This window comes from Dermacentor silvarum, chromosome 3 (assembly GCF_013339745.2).
Source record: "Dermacentor silvarum isolate Dsil-2018 chromosome 3, BIME_Dsil_1.4, whole genome shotgun sequence".
NCBI lineage: Eukaryota > Metazoa > Arthropoda > Arachnida > Ixodida > Ixodidae > Dermacentor > Dermacentor silvarum.
In genome coordinates this window covers 221807895-221824377 of record NC_051156.1, presented here as the reverse complement: position 1 = coordinate 221824377, position 16483 = coordinate 221807895, and the positions used below count along the sequence as shown (strand labels likewise).

The following is a 16483-nucleotide window of genomic DNA, read 5'->3' as shown; positions in this document are numbered from 1 at the left end:
TGATGATGACAACGACGATGTGGATGTGGACGGCAGCCCTTCATTATCTGACGTGGCTTGTGCTTTGAGCGTCACGCGAGCTTTCGCAAAAGCAGGGCCTCATTGGACCAACTGGCTCGCGGCCTCACCGAGTTCAAAGATGTCGTCGTCGCGGCAAGGCCACAATGGCAGCAAGTGAACATCACCAATTTTTTGCTGCCTTCCCACAAATAAAGCCTGTCTGAGTGTGTGTGTTTGAAAGCATTGTGACGTAGTTCTTTGCCGGCCCGTAAGTAGCTGCTAAACTGGCATTGGCGGTTACTTCTTACATCGTTTAGTACGTACCTAAACATAATTCCCAGCCAACTACGTATTAACGAGGCTTGACTGTAGTGAAGAGAAACTGGCTCAAAAGCCAAAAGTACCAGGTTTGCAACTTGCAGTGTATATAAAACACTGCAAACATGCCCCACTGACAAGATCTTTAATTCAAAAGTCATTCCACTGACTGTTGCTGAGAAAAAGGACCACTCTGCTGGGCTTCTATTTACTGAGTTATTTACTAACAAACCTTTATCAGTACATGGAACATCGTGTTTGTGACAAAAAGTTGCATCTTTTTCTGAATGTGTGTTGGCTACAAATAAAAATTCCGAGACTCACGGTTTTCCTCCTGGTATAGAGCCAAATCCAGGGCCTCGCATTGATGGATGTGGTTCATAGCCAACCTGCATAGCAGTATAAAATGAAGTCAGGTTACAAATTATCAGTTCAAGAATGGCAACACTGAAGCAGACACTGAACGTTATATTTTGGGGGACAATGAAGATGGTTGCGCCATCTTTCTGGTGAAGCTGAAATACACACTGCATTTTGGCACTAATGCATGAATAATCTCTTACGTATACTTGATTTATGACTTGACTTATGGTTGCATGAATAATCATGCAGCCATAAGTGAGAAGCCTCCTAAAACATTGTCAATAACAAATGCAAATGGGGAGAAGCAAATGCAGAGAAAAAGACATTGGGTATGAAAATTCTCTGCAAATTTATTGTATAAACATTTTGCCTTCACCAACTTCTTGTTTAGTTCTTTTCAGCATTTCTTTAAATGAAGAGAAGTTGAGGTGAGGAACATATTGAGGCAAGATGTGGTAAACAAGCTGGTGACGGGGTTGGGAACATCACAGCTTTGCCATACCGCAGCAAAAGGCAAGAATTTGATTTGTTAACAGCAGGAAGGTAAGTTGGACCATGGTACTCTACATTATGTTCATGTTGAAAATTCAGCACGGCTTACAAAGCAAAGGAAGTGTTGACACAAGCACAAACTAACAAATGAGTTTATCTTAGAAATCATGTTAAATATAGAAAATCAACGAGCATGCGTGTGACTGCAAGACTAACTGAAAACAAAACAGTAGAAGACAGCATAATGACAACAGAATAACGAAAGCATGATGACAGCTGTGCATCTGAGCTTAAATTAACTTCTGCTCGTTTATTCCACAGAGGCCAGAAACTCCTCCGAGCACTCAGTCATGCAGATCCTACACACTGTGGGAGTCTGTTTAAGCGAAACTGTGGTAATCCAGCAAGACAAAATGGCACACCTGGAAAAGAGAGTGGCAACAGACTTTGGTAACGAACACACTCCGCAACCTTCAGCCTAGGTGGACTACGTGTCTCTCTCAAGAGCTAGTTGGCATTTAACGACAAACTCATTTGTGCGAGAGAATCTTCCCTTTGCATCAGTGGAGAAATTCCAGCTGCCAACCACGAAAACAAGTGAAAGAGCACAAAGAAAGCTATTTGCAGGTGCCTTTGGTTATACGGTGGAAGTTATAGGCTGTCGTCTAAACAGTGTTCTACCAAAATAATTTTTCAAACCGGTTTATTATTACAAGAGATAAAAGAAATTGAATTGTCTTGTTACCATGCTGCCAGGAGGTGACCGTCACTGCCAATAGAGACACTCTCCCTCTTTGCCTCGACTAGTGTCCACACAGCAAGTGGAGTTCCTTCTGTGCCTCCTCCCATAATGGAGCTGAGGGACCGCGCCACAGTCACTTGACGAACCCACGTCCTTTTCTCTTTTCTTCCTTTACTGCTGGATGCCACATTAAAAATGGCAGCAATGCGCGTTTCGCAATGGATGATTAATTGAAGTTAGGTGCCATGGTCGGTGACATTGCAAGCAGTGCGTCTTGGGTAGAAGCATTTGTGCGTACGACCTTGCTCTCTAGCTCTCTTGACTATCTCGAAATGCAGGTCTCTCGAGAGGTGCACGGTATTGCAGGCGCAATCGCCACCACGTGATGTCAGCACCACATCTGTTTGTTTGCAATGCCCAAACCTAGTCAGGGGCCCTTTAAGACTAATGAGTTCCTCTCTTCATCCTTGTCTCTAAGCTGCAGTGAGTTTCAACATGAACCAATACAAGCCAGCTCTGGTTACTCCAATTCTCGACATATAGTGTGGCTTCATGCACTGGTTCTCAAGGTAAGTGCTGTACAGGGAAATGCCCTCACCAATCCTCTGGAGTACGAGTTGAGCCCTGGTGGTATGCTGTTGTGCAGAACACCTTGTGGATAGGCTGCAGCACTGAGATCAGCTGGCATGCCGTGGGCACCAGGTCCTCCACCGTGCAGAGGGTATGGGTACGGTGGCCCTGTGAGATAATGCCTGTGTTTACTTTTGCTAGCATTTTCCCAACAAAGAAGCTAGACGTTGAACCTAGGCCCGATGCAACATGAATGCAAGGCTAGCGAAAAAAACAATTTGAAAATATTTTCATCATGGTGACCGGCCCGTGACATAAGATGAAAGAGAAAAGGAGATGCAGATCAGTGCTTGCCCCCATCTACTTGCCTCTTTCGTCCTGCATCATTGTGCTGGTCATCATAATCCAGAACCGACTCACCCAAAGCTACAGCCTACTTGCATTAGTAGCCTACTTGCATTAGTTGTTTTTCCTAGTTAACTGGTCTGTCTTATTGTTGCACACTAATAATAAGCCATGCGTACAAGAATAAGCACGATCAGTACACGCGTGAGTGTTTACTGCGTGTGAAACTTGACTTGGCCCTGTCACCCAGATATAGAAGTAAAAGGCAAGTGCTAGCCAGACAGTGCTGCTACTATTTGAATGTCTTATTAAAGGTTAACAATGCCAGCCATTTAGCCTTCAACAAAAATGAGTTGATGTTCTGAATGGCAAGAGCCACCTGATGGCCTGCCCTAGCTTGGTGCACTATTCCCTGGCCTCTACATGGCTGTACCATGATGCAGGATACAGCCCAATGGTACAGCCCATTTACATTTCTACTTTTATCATGCCCTTGTGAAGTGCAAAGAGTTTACACACAGTTTACACCCGGCAGAAGCAGAAAGCGTGTACCTCGAGATGAGAAATAGCTGGATGCTCCTACACAGGTGCAACATGTCCTACTATGAAGTGCTGCCTACACTACTTAAGTGCTAGACACTGCAATTAGCCATAAATTCAACACAATTTCTACACCAGTACAAGCAACGGCTCTATGCTCAATTACAAGTGCTTTGTTGGGTGGAACATTACTTTTTTGATGAAAAGGTTCCAAAGGGCCCTACATAGTAGCTAGGATAGTTCACAAAACCACACAGGACACTATACTACAGTCACCGGCATTTTTATTCTAACAACTTTAATACTTATTAAACATTTTGCACTTACTGCTCCCGTGTTATCACCGAAATTTCTCATCAAGATTGCATTTTTTAGTCAGCATCATTCAACAAAGCAGTTGCTTTCTTTACTTGCTTGCTTTGTGAAATAACAGGCAAACAACCATGGAAAGTGCTTCAGTGAATAGTGTGAACAAAAATATGCAATATTGTTGAAAAATTCTAGCAATAACAAAGTGGTAGTAAACAAAGTGAAGGTAACTAATGTTGTTAGATAACAAGTATGCAGGCCACTGTATGTCCTGTGGTCCCCAGATGTGTCCTAGTGGGCTTGTATTTGAGAACCACTGGTACAGGGGTGATCCGTACCGAGGGCAGCAGCCTTGGCACCTTTGTGGGAGGAAGATGGTGCGGCTCCAGTGGGTGTGGCTGCCTTGGGAGTCGGTGTGCCCCCGCCCTTGTCTCCGGCCCCTTCCTTGTGCTTGGAGGAGGATGGCGTGCTCGAGTTGGAGGAGACGCTTGAGTGGGGTGACCCGTGGGGCTCCTTCTTGAGGCCCTTGTCAGTGCCATTCTCTCGTGGTGACAGGGCCCCGTTAGGTGCACCCACAGAGTCCTGCCGCAGCATCCAACACGACACTCATCAAAACATGTCGAAGCAATTGGGCTCATTTCTAATGAAAAAACAGCATGAGAAATCAATGCATCTCGTATGCTCCAAAGAATGCAATGATATTGTGATATCCAAATTATTTGAAAGGAGTAATTGTCATGACAGTCTCAACTTTTCATTTTTTGCATTAGATGAAGGTCCAAACACTGAAATCCCAAGAATAAATACTGGCAAGCGTCAGAATGCCCTAAATAATTCACCATAACACTTGTTTCTATGAACAACTTTCAGTTTCGGTACGATAGCAGATGGATGCATCATGACATAATACATTGGATTGCTCTATTCCTGTGATCACTGCAACTACCACACACGAGTGCAGTCAGGACAAACGTGTGCAGCATTCTTGTATACCTTTTCTTATGGGCAACATCATCATACTTATGCTCATTGCTACACAATGTAAGCAAATTTTCCTTTGCGTCATGATGTCACAATGATGTAACTTCAAATTTGCTAAGTGTGCTAAGCATGCGGTAGAGTTTCAACAACGTGGACAATATGCGTCAGTACTACTCGTTCAGGCTCAGTGCAAAATCGCAAATCACGCTCTTACCTGTCTGATGGTTTCTTTACATCATTTTGCAAAAATGATGAATTTCTACTCTGTTAAAGCATGCCACTTCTACCTGGATGTATCACTGCCCATGCAACACCAACAACTGCAGACTGCGACTTTGAATTCGACGCCATGCGCCCAGGCTCTGGGAAAATTCCGCTCTGTCACAAATCTTTGTGTCGCATAAACTACTGATGACGACTGTACATGGTCTGCTTTTCTATGTACGTTTGCGGCAATGTCAGGCAAAAAGGTCAATTTTGTTGCAGTGGACAGAGATGGTGTGACAGTGAGAGATGGTGCCACCATCCCGTTTCAGCACTTTCTTGGTCTGGTGACACAGGAGACAACTGTGTACTCAGAGTTAATCTGAACAAGACAGCCATGCACCCAAACATGGTGTAATAAACTACAAGCGTACCAGAATAATACCTCTGTGAAAAATTTTGAGCACAAATGAGCCAGTGATTTAGCCAAAAGAGTCGTGTGTACCTGCTGCTCTAATTCATATATGCAACGTTCTGTAGAGAGAATGTGAGCTTGAGGCCATTTCTAGATGAATCAGGTCCAGCTTTCAAGACTGACAATGCTTATATATAGACTCGTAGTGATAACTACGATTCATTCCGTGACACCTTGACCGACTATATGTCTAATAAAATGCGAGATTTTACGGTGTATTTACCATACATTCTTGTATTTGCACTATGTCTTGCACCTTATTGTCACGTTAGTACCATTATGTCTCTGTGTTTACTGTTATCTCCCCATGTCTCGTTAGTACCTCGGTTGTGGTTCCGGTTGTATTATGTAAATTGCTACTGTTTTATGTGTGCCATATATTCTATGTATTTTATGTGTATTTTCTATGTACTGCTCCCCTTACTCAATGCCTTAATTGAGGCCTGTAAGGTATTTTAAATAAAATAAATAATAAATCTAAGGAGCCATGGAGGACACCTACCTCATTGGCGACGTCAACCACCAGCTCTTGGTCACTCTTCTCCCCATCGCTGTCCTGCAAGGAGACCAGTATGTCAATTCATTTCTCAATTGAAGAATGTATCCTGTAGACATTACTCATGTTTTCTTGTGGTATAATGCCAAGACCAACTTTCCAGTAGTCATTAAAACTAAGCTTGTAATGAAAGCTTACTATGACATTACTGTTTTCAAATAGCTTCACGAGACAAAAAAAGCAATACTTCAGCTACGCTGGCATAACAATTCTGTGGATTCTGTGAATACAGAAGATGGCAATATTCAATGAAATGAAAGAAGTTCCAGAAATTACATCTCCTCCCAAACTTAGCGCTGGGAACTCTGCAGAGAAATTTATATTTACAAGCACCACTCTAACTAGCTCTGATAAAATTTCTTGCTTCTCAGGAGGAAAGAGGAATGTAGTGCAGGTGCTTTAAAAATGTTGACCCTGGTCTCAAGTGAGCCACTTGTGGCAATTTCTACAACAAAAACACAAAACACTGCTGCTGTGCGTGGTCCAGTGCCCTATTTTGGTTTATGCTGTCTTCATTTATTTCAGTCAGAACCATACATCTGAACCACAGCTTCCATGTACAAAACACACATCATGACTGATCAACAGTAGTTGAACAATGGACTTGTCTCCGCCAGGCAACAACTGCCCTGACGAAGACAAGTACCCTTGCTGAAACACTGGCTTCAACTACATTGCTTTCAAAGAAGGAAAGAAACTAACTCAGTTCTGTTTCACTTCGGCCTGCTAGGTCTGCCATTAGCGCCACATGCCAGCGAAAAGGTGCTTACTTTGTCCTCTTTCTTGCGCTTCTTGAGGTCGTGGTCGATGTCCGGAGACCGGCCACGGAACTTCTCTCTCTCACCAGGTGAAATGGAGTTTCTCTAAAGGGTTAAAAGAATGAACAAAAGGAGCATGTATAACTGAACTCACCTACAAGAATTTCAGCATTTGACAGAAATGCAAGCAGTCAGATAAATTTTTACACCCTTTTGACAGTGGTCCAGTCAGAAACCTGTGGGACAACATTTTTGTACTTTGTTTTGGGGTGTCATAATAGGTTTGTGGCCTTCCTACTTATGACTACAGATTTATGTTATAGACACAAAACTAAACTAAAAGCACGCACAACAGCATATGAACAACTCATGACTAGTGTCTAGCCAATGTGTTTTCAAGTACAATTGAAAATGGTAATAAACACTAACATGAATCCTTGGCCAAAGGAAAGAGGTCATCTTAGCTTATTTCAATCTTAGCTCGTTTCATGTGGGAAAACTGAAGAATTAAACGAGAGCGGGCAGGGAGTAGAAGCACTGGATCACAACTCATTGAAAATTCTGCCTAATTGGTCCCATCGTTGGAATAGTGCATAGCCACCAAGTGCCAGTATGCTACATGGCTGGGGTGGGTGAAACTTCTTTCTCAGAGCATTTGAGCAAAAGCAATCAGTCATAGGCATTTACATAGACTTCTCGAAGGCGTTTGATCGACTGAATCATCAAACACTGCTAATGAAACTACAGCTGTACGGTGTTCGCGGTTTACCATTAGATCTCATAGCATCATACCTCCTGAATCGCATGCAACGTGTAGAAATTAATGAATACACATCTTCATGTAAACCCGTAAATACAGGAGTTCCACAAGGGACTATTTTAGGTCCCTTATTGTTTAATCTCTATATAAATGACATCACAAGTATTAATAAAGCACCTAAATATGTCTTATATGCAGATGATACGACACTATTATTTCATTCACAGAATTTACATAATACAACTAGTGATATAAACGATGTTCTCAAAGGTCTTAGCACGTGGTGCAATTTGAATTCATTACAAATAAATGTAAACAAAACAAAAGCTATCGTATTTTCACTACCCCAAATAAATTTGTCACTAACAGATACCCTAGTTCTGGATAATTTCGTCTTAGAGATTGTTGACACTGTCAAAACTCTTGGAGTTTACCTCCATAAAAATTTGTCGTGGGATACACATATCAACCATCTCGTTGCCCGCATTTCCAAAACCGCAGGTGTCTTCGCAAAATCACAATGAGCTACTCTTTTCTTGTTTGGGGCACCACATCACTAAGAAACATAAATATATTACACGTACTGCAAAAGAAAGCTATCCATCATACAGCTGGAGAACAGTACAGAGCACACACAGGACCGCTATTTACACGGTTTTGCATAGTTCCTGGTCACAACTTCTACGCATACAATTTAGCCCTCAGATACAAACAATGCCTTAAATTTTTCTGATGGAACATTACATATATTAGCTGAACTTAAGGGAAAAAACTCACCCTTACCGTTTCCGTAATACTGAAAAGTGGATTATTCCATGCACTCGATTAAATATGAGTGAGCAGATGTTTGTTACAGATTGCCAGAACTCTTAAACTACTTGATTGAACATGAAATACTCATGAATCTACCAGTAAGAAAACACTAAGAAAATTTTTTTGCATCCGTTGAGTAGTGCACATCTGTGAAAAATATACGTTTCTTCATTTCAATTTTATATGTTTCTATAGTGTAATGAAGAATATTTAATGTTTCTTTTGTTTCAAAAATCTAACATATGGTGCTTTGTGTTTTTTTCCTTTTGTGTGTATGCATACTCAGTGTTTTTTTATATACATATAAAAACAAAAGGACATAGGATGCTTTGTTACCGTAATTATGCATAATGAGTGTTTCTTTGGTGTTCCACATCAACTGCTTTGCTATATGCCTTGTAAAGGGGACCTGAATCCCCGTCAAGTGAACAGAGTTTCACTTTTTGTTTGGGCTTCCTCCATTTTAAAATTTTTTTGTGTATCTCAAGAAAAATGGAATAAACTTGAATTGAATTGAAACAACCGAAAGCTGTAATGAAGCTGCCCTCTCTCTTAGAGTGCCGTTACATACCAACAACGCTGGCAACACATTAAGACTGTCGACAAAATGTACAGAAATCGCCATTTGGAGGGGCCCCAATAATATTGTGCGTCTTCCGCAGTTCAACCCCCAATTTCACTAAAGACACTGCCTTTTCTTAACACGGTGAATGTGCCTTTTCAGAACGTCGTCAACTTGGCTGCAGCAAGAGTCACTTGATTGTCGTAATCACATACCATGATTTTAAGTAGTAACAAGAACTCTTTGTTTCAGTTCAGCTTGGTGGTACCTGCAACTGCTGCAGGGTCGTGAGAGAGAGGCCTACTAAACTCTGATATTGTCAGGGGTACTGTCAACACTGTGGTACATCAGCTATTTTGACTAAAACAGTATGGCACATTCACAGGTAGCATAAATGTGTTGCTTGGCCAGGGGCTTGCTCCTAAATGACCACATTCCAAATAGTGAGAATGCTTAGAAATGAATGTCCTAAATCCACAGCTGTGGTTGGTGGCTGGCCTTCAACAGAGTGGAGCACTTCTATAATAGCCTGCAAGATGATAGCTCTGGCATGTGTTCTTTTAATTTATCTCTCTCTTTCTTATGAGCTCACAGGTGCTCTCCTGTGCACATCACCAGCAGAGCACCTCTTTCATGCCTGATTACTGTCTCACTTTGCTTCCAAAAGTGAGACCAAGAAATGCTACTGACAATGGGCTGGTTCTCAATGATGATCCCACTAAAATAAACACTAAGCCATTTTCCTACATCAAGCATTTCCCTTTTGAATTCTATCCATTCAGTAACCCCAAATTTACCGCCCCCCACCCCCATCTCAACTTGCATTCAGTACACTGTGTATACTAGAGGGAGAACCTATGCTTATGTGGGCAAGTGAAATATGCACAAAAGCGGAAGTTTTTTTTTTTTTTTTCGAAATAAAAAGGCAAGAAAAAAACGAAAAACTGATTCCTCCTACCATTCCGCCACCTCTCAACCTATTATATGCTGTTACTGCCTACTACCCAGCAGAGAAGCCGGGTGGGCGGCTCAGTCGAGAAACGTGAGCCGGACCAGCGGGTTCCCGGCAGCGAGGCAAAGTGCTTTCGTTGTTGCCTTCATTCAACTCCCCCCCCCCCCCCCCGCTTCTCCCAGCCCCTTCCCCTCAACACCAAACAAGCAAACCAAAACCAAAACCGCGACTCGTTACGTGTGGTTCTCTTCCCCGAGCTCGCGGGGGAGAAAAACAGACGTCGTCCTCGCAGCAGCGACGGCGGGGAACGTCCTCCGCCCCTTTGTCGCGGGGAGACAGCAACCAGAGGAAAGAAGAGTCCACGTACTCAGAAGCGCGCCTACCCCCCCCCCCCCCCCCCCCCCCCCGCGCGCTTTCAAAACGCCCTCCAGCAAGCCTCGAGACGCAAAGCAATAAAGTGGGCGCCCTGGCGCCCTCGACCTGTTCCCCCGTCCCCCCCACTTCCCAGCTCGGCGAACGCCAACCGACACTCGTACTGCACCGCAAATTGCCGCGCGGCGGCATGCAACTTCCCCCCGCCATCTTTCGGTATTTTTTCGCTGAAAGCGCACAATGGACCTGCTGGGAGTGGGGTCGGCTGGGAGGGGAACCGCCGTAGCGGGGGATCGCTGCGCGGCGGGCGCAGCAATCCGTCAGCAACAAAGGCGCCTGACAATCGACCAGCGGCTCTCCCTTCCTAAGGGGGGCTTTCTAGACGAAAAGACGGGGGGGGGGGGGGGGGGGGGGAACAATACGCCGCCGCCGTACGCGCACTTGTAGCGGCGCACCGTGCACGCGTCGCAAACACGCATCGGCCCCACTCCGCACTCACGGGAACTGCAGTGGTACCACGGCTGGGCGGGAAGCCACAGTGCCCACGCGCAGACCAGCTAGCAGACCGGGAAGTCTCTGTTCACCTCCGACGCTGCGTTTACACAGCCACGACAGAGTCACAGCGAAGTCACCTGTCGCAGTGGTCGTCTCGATACGTTGTGCAACGAGGTGCCCGCGCCTAAGAACAGCGCCAGCGCCCTTTCGCAGCGTTGTAGCGCATGGGGACAGCACAGACGACAAGAGATGAGCGGCACGATAATCTCACGCTCTCTCGATGCGATAGCAAGTCGCATCGACGCGTAAAAAGCGCTTGCAGGAGGCTAGGCTGGGCCTGCGATAAGTACGTGTTCAGACCTCTTTATCAGGGACACTCAAGCACGTACTACTTAAGAACATATCAGGGATATGGCGGTTGCTCGCTTTCGTCGCAACAATTAGGAATGTTTCTTAGTGTGCGCTCAGGGGCGTAGCCTAATCATGGAAGAGAACCGAACCATGAAAGCATGCGAATTAAAAAAAGAAAAGGAAAAAAAAATCCTCAGACTGCCTGTGTTGACGCTAAACTCCATCAATCAATTTCGGAAGCAGTTGCCTAGCTTCTGCGCAGTGTATGGTTTCTCTTTCTCTCCCTTATATACCGAGAATCAACGCTGGTAGGAACGTCATGAGCGTGGAGGAATAAAACGCGAGCGGCGCATGGCGAAAGCGCATCTCTGTCGTGAGCATCTCTCCCAGAAGCCACTGAGTTTCACGATCGGAAACCCTACAATGCGACTCCATAAGCTACGCTTACATGCACACAATAACGTCGGGTCGAGTCGGCTTTCGGGCCTAAATCCGGTCATCGGGTTCATACAAATGCTAGCGTGTCGTGTCGAAGCGAGTTCGGCCAATCCACTTGCAATGGTTGGGTAGACTCCCCAACCCGCTATGGGCAAGATGCGTGTAAACGCGGTTTGAGCGGGGACAGGTCAGCTCAATTTCTTACTCGCGTCGAGATCATGTAAACGAATATATAGTAAAAGCAAACCGTTCACATGGCGCCAATGCGAAGCAAACCGATTTCGCTTTGACGCTGTCGTAGCCATGTAAGCACGAATAGTTAACACGAAGCGGCCAAACGCTGCGGAACGCCGCGCCGCGTTCACGTCGCGAAGACACCCCACAAGCACCAGTCACAAATACTTCCTGAACCATACAACTCTTTCCTTCATGTAATACATATAAAAACCATGCGATGCAATGCCCCTACCAGGCATTCACCTCTGACACCCACTACTACAAAAGCGCTGTGAACATGGTTCCGCGTACATGCGCGGGGGAAGTCATGACGTGTAATGCAAAACTTACATGCCGCTCTTCGCTGCTGTGAACTGCACCGGTCACCAAGGCAGCCAGGAGCCATGCGTGTTTAGTGCCGCGCGAAGAAGGCAGGAAAGGAATGAAAGAAAAAAAGAGATCAATATAGTATAACGCTTTGGAATAATGCAACGCGAGCAAGCGCTCATACGGGAAATGATGAAGCACAGAAAGAGCGCAAGCCGCATCGATTCCGTACGGCTGGGTTCCGAAAATCGTGGGTGATATCGTCGCGAATATTGTCATCACATCTAATGATCTTGTTACCCTGTCCTTTGGAAGATGAGCGACGTTGTACAAGGGTCAGCACTAAATGGGTCAGCACGTGGACTCAAAAGAAAAAAAAAGTGCACGCCTCCCGCGCCTTGCTTATACTACGTGAAGACGGACTACGCCTGGAAAGTCGTTAATTTGTTGCGAAGCTCGACTAGCCGTCAACCAAGTTATCCAAGAGCAAATTATGCGTAATTTCGAGAAATTATTATGTGGAGCGAGAATAGCTGATACAAGAATTGTTTTCGCCAGCAGAGTACCACACTCCTCGCGGTAGCTGCTATAGTTTCGAAATCGATTGGCTACGGCAGGATTGAAGTACGCGTGTTCGGTCCGGCCGTGATTTGGCAAACACAGCACGCGGCAGGAAATTATGGCCATATAGTTACGTAGACCCCAGCGGCACAGCCAGGATTTTTTTTTCTCCCAGTTTGCGGGCAGCAGCTTTCGTTCAGTGGTTCATGCCCCTTTTCTGGCCGCAGTTCTACCCGCGAATGCATTGAGATTTACTCATCTCCGCGACTCCGAAAGGCATGAAAGTAAATAAATGAAATGAGATGTAGAATCGCACATCGAAAGGTGCTGCTTAACTGCTCGCGGCGCTCGTGACCACAACAGATCTCGAACCTAAGTGGCTACAGCCAGGCATCGCACATACGTGCCATCGCGGAACGGCTGCTCGACCGCTGAAGACAAACGTGATCGCTTCTTAACGACTACAGAGCTGACAGACACGCAGTGTTGGGCAGCGTTATCTCGTGTACTTCGCTTTTCTTCTGAGGTTAGTCCGCGCTGTTTCCTCGGCCCTGACATCATCATCATCATCAGCCTATATTTATGTCCACTGCAGGACGAAGCCCTCTCCCTGCGACCTCCAATTACCCCTGTCTTGCGCTAGCTGATTCCAACTTGCGCCTGCAAATTTCCCAAATTCATCACCCCACCTAGTTTTCTGCCGTCCTCAACTGCGCTTCCCTTCTCTTGGTATCCATTCTGTAACTCTAATGGTCCACCGGTTATCCATCCTACGCATTACGCGGCCTGCCCAGCTCCATTTTTTCCTCTTAATGTCAACTAGAATATCGGCTATCCCCGTTTGCTCTCTGATCCACACCGCTCTCTTCCCGTCTCTTAACGTTAGTCCTAAGATTTTTCATTCCATCGCTATTTGTGCGGTCCTTAACTTGTTCTCGACCTTCTTTGTTAACCTCCAAGTTTCTGCCCCATATGTTAGCACCGGTAGAATGCAATAATTGTGCATATTTATTTTCGATGACAGTGGTAAGCTCCCAGTCAGGATTTGGCAATGTGTGCCGTATGCACTCCAACCCGATTTTATTCTTCTGTAAATTTTCTTCTCGTGGTCAGGGTCCCACTTGAGTGATTTACCTACATAAACGTACGCCTTTACAGACTCTAGAGGCTGACTAACATACCGTCGCTCTAATACCAAAAAGGCCACTGCGCGCGCGTAGTCTGGTCCCTTTCCGGGTCGCAGTGCATCCTGGCACTACCGGATCACAAGTGTAAGAATACAGAACGGGTGGGTCACACCTCACACTACAAGGACTCCAACGACAGCTCTGGCCATGGATGTGACTTTCGAGTCCTTGGCCGCCAGGAAGGGCAGCTTACGAAGCATCCTGCTAACTCATGCGCACGGCACTCACATAATCTCACCGTCGCGTCCACCGACATTCCATGTTCATTTTACAGCCATCTGACTAGGCAAGCATGCAGCTATAGCGTTAAATGATGCAGTGTAGCAACGTGTAGCGTGCACTCACCGGAGGCGGACCGCTTGTCGTCCGAGGCGGCAGCGGCGGCGGCGGCTGCCGCAGCCGCGGCTGCAGCGGCCCGGTGGTCCTTGAGGGCGGCGGCCGCGGCGGCCAGGTGCGTGGGCGGTGGCGGCGCAGCCAGCGACGACAGCGCCAGCAGCCCCGCCGCCGTGCTGGGAGGAAGGCCCGCTCCCGGCGGCTGCAGGCCGGCCATGGCTGCATGGGACAGCATGGGCAGCGGAGGAGCGGGCATCTGCTGCGCCTGCATCTGGTGCTGCACGAAGACGAACGAGAGGGGCTCGACGAGGCAGAAGAAACTCCTCAATCTACCTCGGCTAGGAGTCATTTGCGCACACCCAATACTCGCGAAATGACTGGTCACTCACTCCAGCTGATCCTATTTGGGTGCACTCGACTGCGTTTCCATTCTCGCGCTTATTGCGACGAAATAATAACCGACAGCACGGTGGTGACCAGCAGTACGAGTTGGCTGTTATTCGGTAAACAAATTTCATAAATGCATAATTATTGGAGACAATGAAAGTCTTATAGGAGAACATGTGTCAGAGCGGACCGGATTTCTTTTTATTTCTCAGTATGGCTAATGTGTGACTTGGTATATGGTATTTGGATGATGGAGTGAAATGTGTATAACATGACAGTACGGGCTGCCCAGTCCCACATACATGCAAACATTTGTGCTTTTGTGGCTGCTGGCATTGCCCTTATGAGCCAAATAAAAGGATAAGAACGGTGCTTGACCGGCGAGGTATATGCATGCGCATGAGCAGCTGCCACTGCATTTGCCGCAGCCATTTTAGTCATTTGTGGCACAAACCTACCAGATATCGACGAGCGACTGCTCCAATTGGTAATTAAGCAAGAGACCACGACCTGTGCAATCTGAATAAGACTTCAACGACGAACGAGACTGACCGGCGATACTGACGTTGGGCACTAACCACACCGCTTTAGCGCTTCTCTGTAATGAACACCGCGGTCAACTTTGCTTACACTAAGGAAACTGTACTTCATAAAACTTATTTTCACAAGCGAACAATAATCCTCACTGCTACGCGGTAGCTTTTAGCGCCGTCGGCGCAGACGTTGTACAGTGGAAGAGCTCTTTAGTATGTTGATAGTGATGGGGAGGGAAAAAAACATAGCACAAGGTATAAAATACCTAAAAGCTTAGGCGGACGTCGTCAGCGGTAGACTACATGGTCAATATCGGGAAAGCTGCGGCATTCGTAAAAAAAAGTCGCAGTTTCGCCCGAAAGGCGAAGGATCAATTGCGATAGCAAATTTACTAGTAGAGTATACGGAGTAAGGATAGTAGTTTTATGGGCTGCGCAAACTTGGACACATTCGCTTACTAACTGAATTAACAAGCATGGTGTCAACGCGCTCAAGCAAACATGAGTAGATCACACTCGATGACCGCAGAAAAGCACCGTCAAAACGCTGGCGTGAGCAAGCGCCCCTCGCGCGCTTTCACTCGCATCATGCAGCATACGGCGCGCGGCGACGAGTTTATCGCCGTTGGACTTTATACACGGAACTTCACGACGACGGCGACGGCAGGAATGCGCTTGGAGTGTCCACATAATTGCAATCGCAATAAAAGACCGTACATACCCCGATAATGGCGTTGAGTTCGGTCATCGTGACTTGCTTGGCCCGTTCCACAGCTGCCGCCACTTGTTGTTGGTGCTGCGTTGCAGACGAAAGCAAATGGTAAGTCAGCGACAGTGGAACAGTCTGCTAGGTCCGGTAAGCAATGATCGTCCGAAAGCCCGACACACACATCGGTACAAACGTGTTATTCCACTGTCGCAGCGTTACCGATTGCCAGCTAGTATACGAGTGCGGAAAGAATGGCCAAAACTAGGCAATGTGCATTCGTCGAATATCGAACGACGTTAATGCGAACATGCAATTTACACAGGAGCAGTAAGGCAACGCACCTCTTGCGACAGGAAAGGCAGGATCTGAGCGATGATAGCGTTCAACCTCTTGGCAATCTCGGTCTGCAAAAAAAAAATGATAATAATAATAAATAAAGAGACTAAATGAGTCGCGGTCGCTACATCTCCGCTAATCTGATTAGTGTACAGGTCAAACATGAGCAGAAGGATTGATGCGCCAGTCCATTTTGAGTGGTTCCCGCCATACCGCAGCAAACGCAAACAGTTTGCGAGAACCGCTCAAGGTGCAGCACACCCGGCCTCCAAGATTCGTCACGTCGCCAAGCGCGATCCGCGAACATCGGAGGCCGAAATGCGACGAGAGAAAAAAAAGTTTTCGTCTGCTCACGGCGGCCTCAGTGCAGACTCACCTGCTTGTGCATCTCCACGTTGAGACCATAAGACATTTCGTAGTACTGCGAGGCAAAGAGAACGAGCATCAGCGGTGACACACTGCCAGCGGCCACGACCGTGCGCAAGGTGTTATAGCATG

General features: G+C 46.3%; 1 protein-coding gene across 2 annotated transcripts in view; it reads right to left on the bottom strand.

Annotated features, from left to right (window-relative positions):
• LOC119446739 (transducin-like enhancer protein 4) overlaps positions 1-16483 on the bottom strand; it is a 46831-nt gene that overhangs the window by 19783 nt on the left and 10565 nt on the right. The window contains exons 3-12 of one of the 2 annotated variants that reach the window (XM_037711265.2): positions 16362-16406; positions 15991-16053; positions 15662-15736; positions 14033-14297; positions 11964-11986; positions 6666-6758; positions 5842-5895; positions 4018-4261; positions 2514-2653; positions 643-707 (exon numbers count right to left, since the gene is read on the bottom strand). In XM_037711265.2, the coding sequence (XP_037567193.1) occupies positions 643-707; positions 2514-2653; positions 4018-4261; positions 5842-5895; positions 6666-6758; positions 11964-11986; positions 14033-14297; positions 15662-15736; positions 15991-16053; positions 16362-16406 (1067 nt within the window). The remainder of the gene's footprint in view (positions 1-642; positions 708-2513; positions 2654-4017; positions 4262-5841; positions 5896-6665; positions 6759-11963; positions 11987-14032; positions 14298-15661; positions 15737-15990; positions 16054-16361; positions 16407-16483) is intronic. The other variant, XM_037711266.2, reaches the window with a different exon arrangement.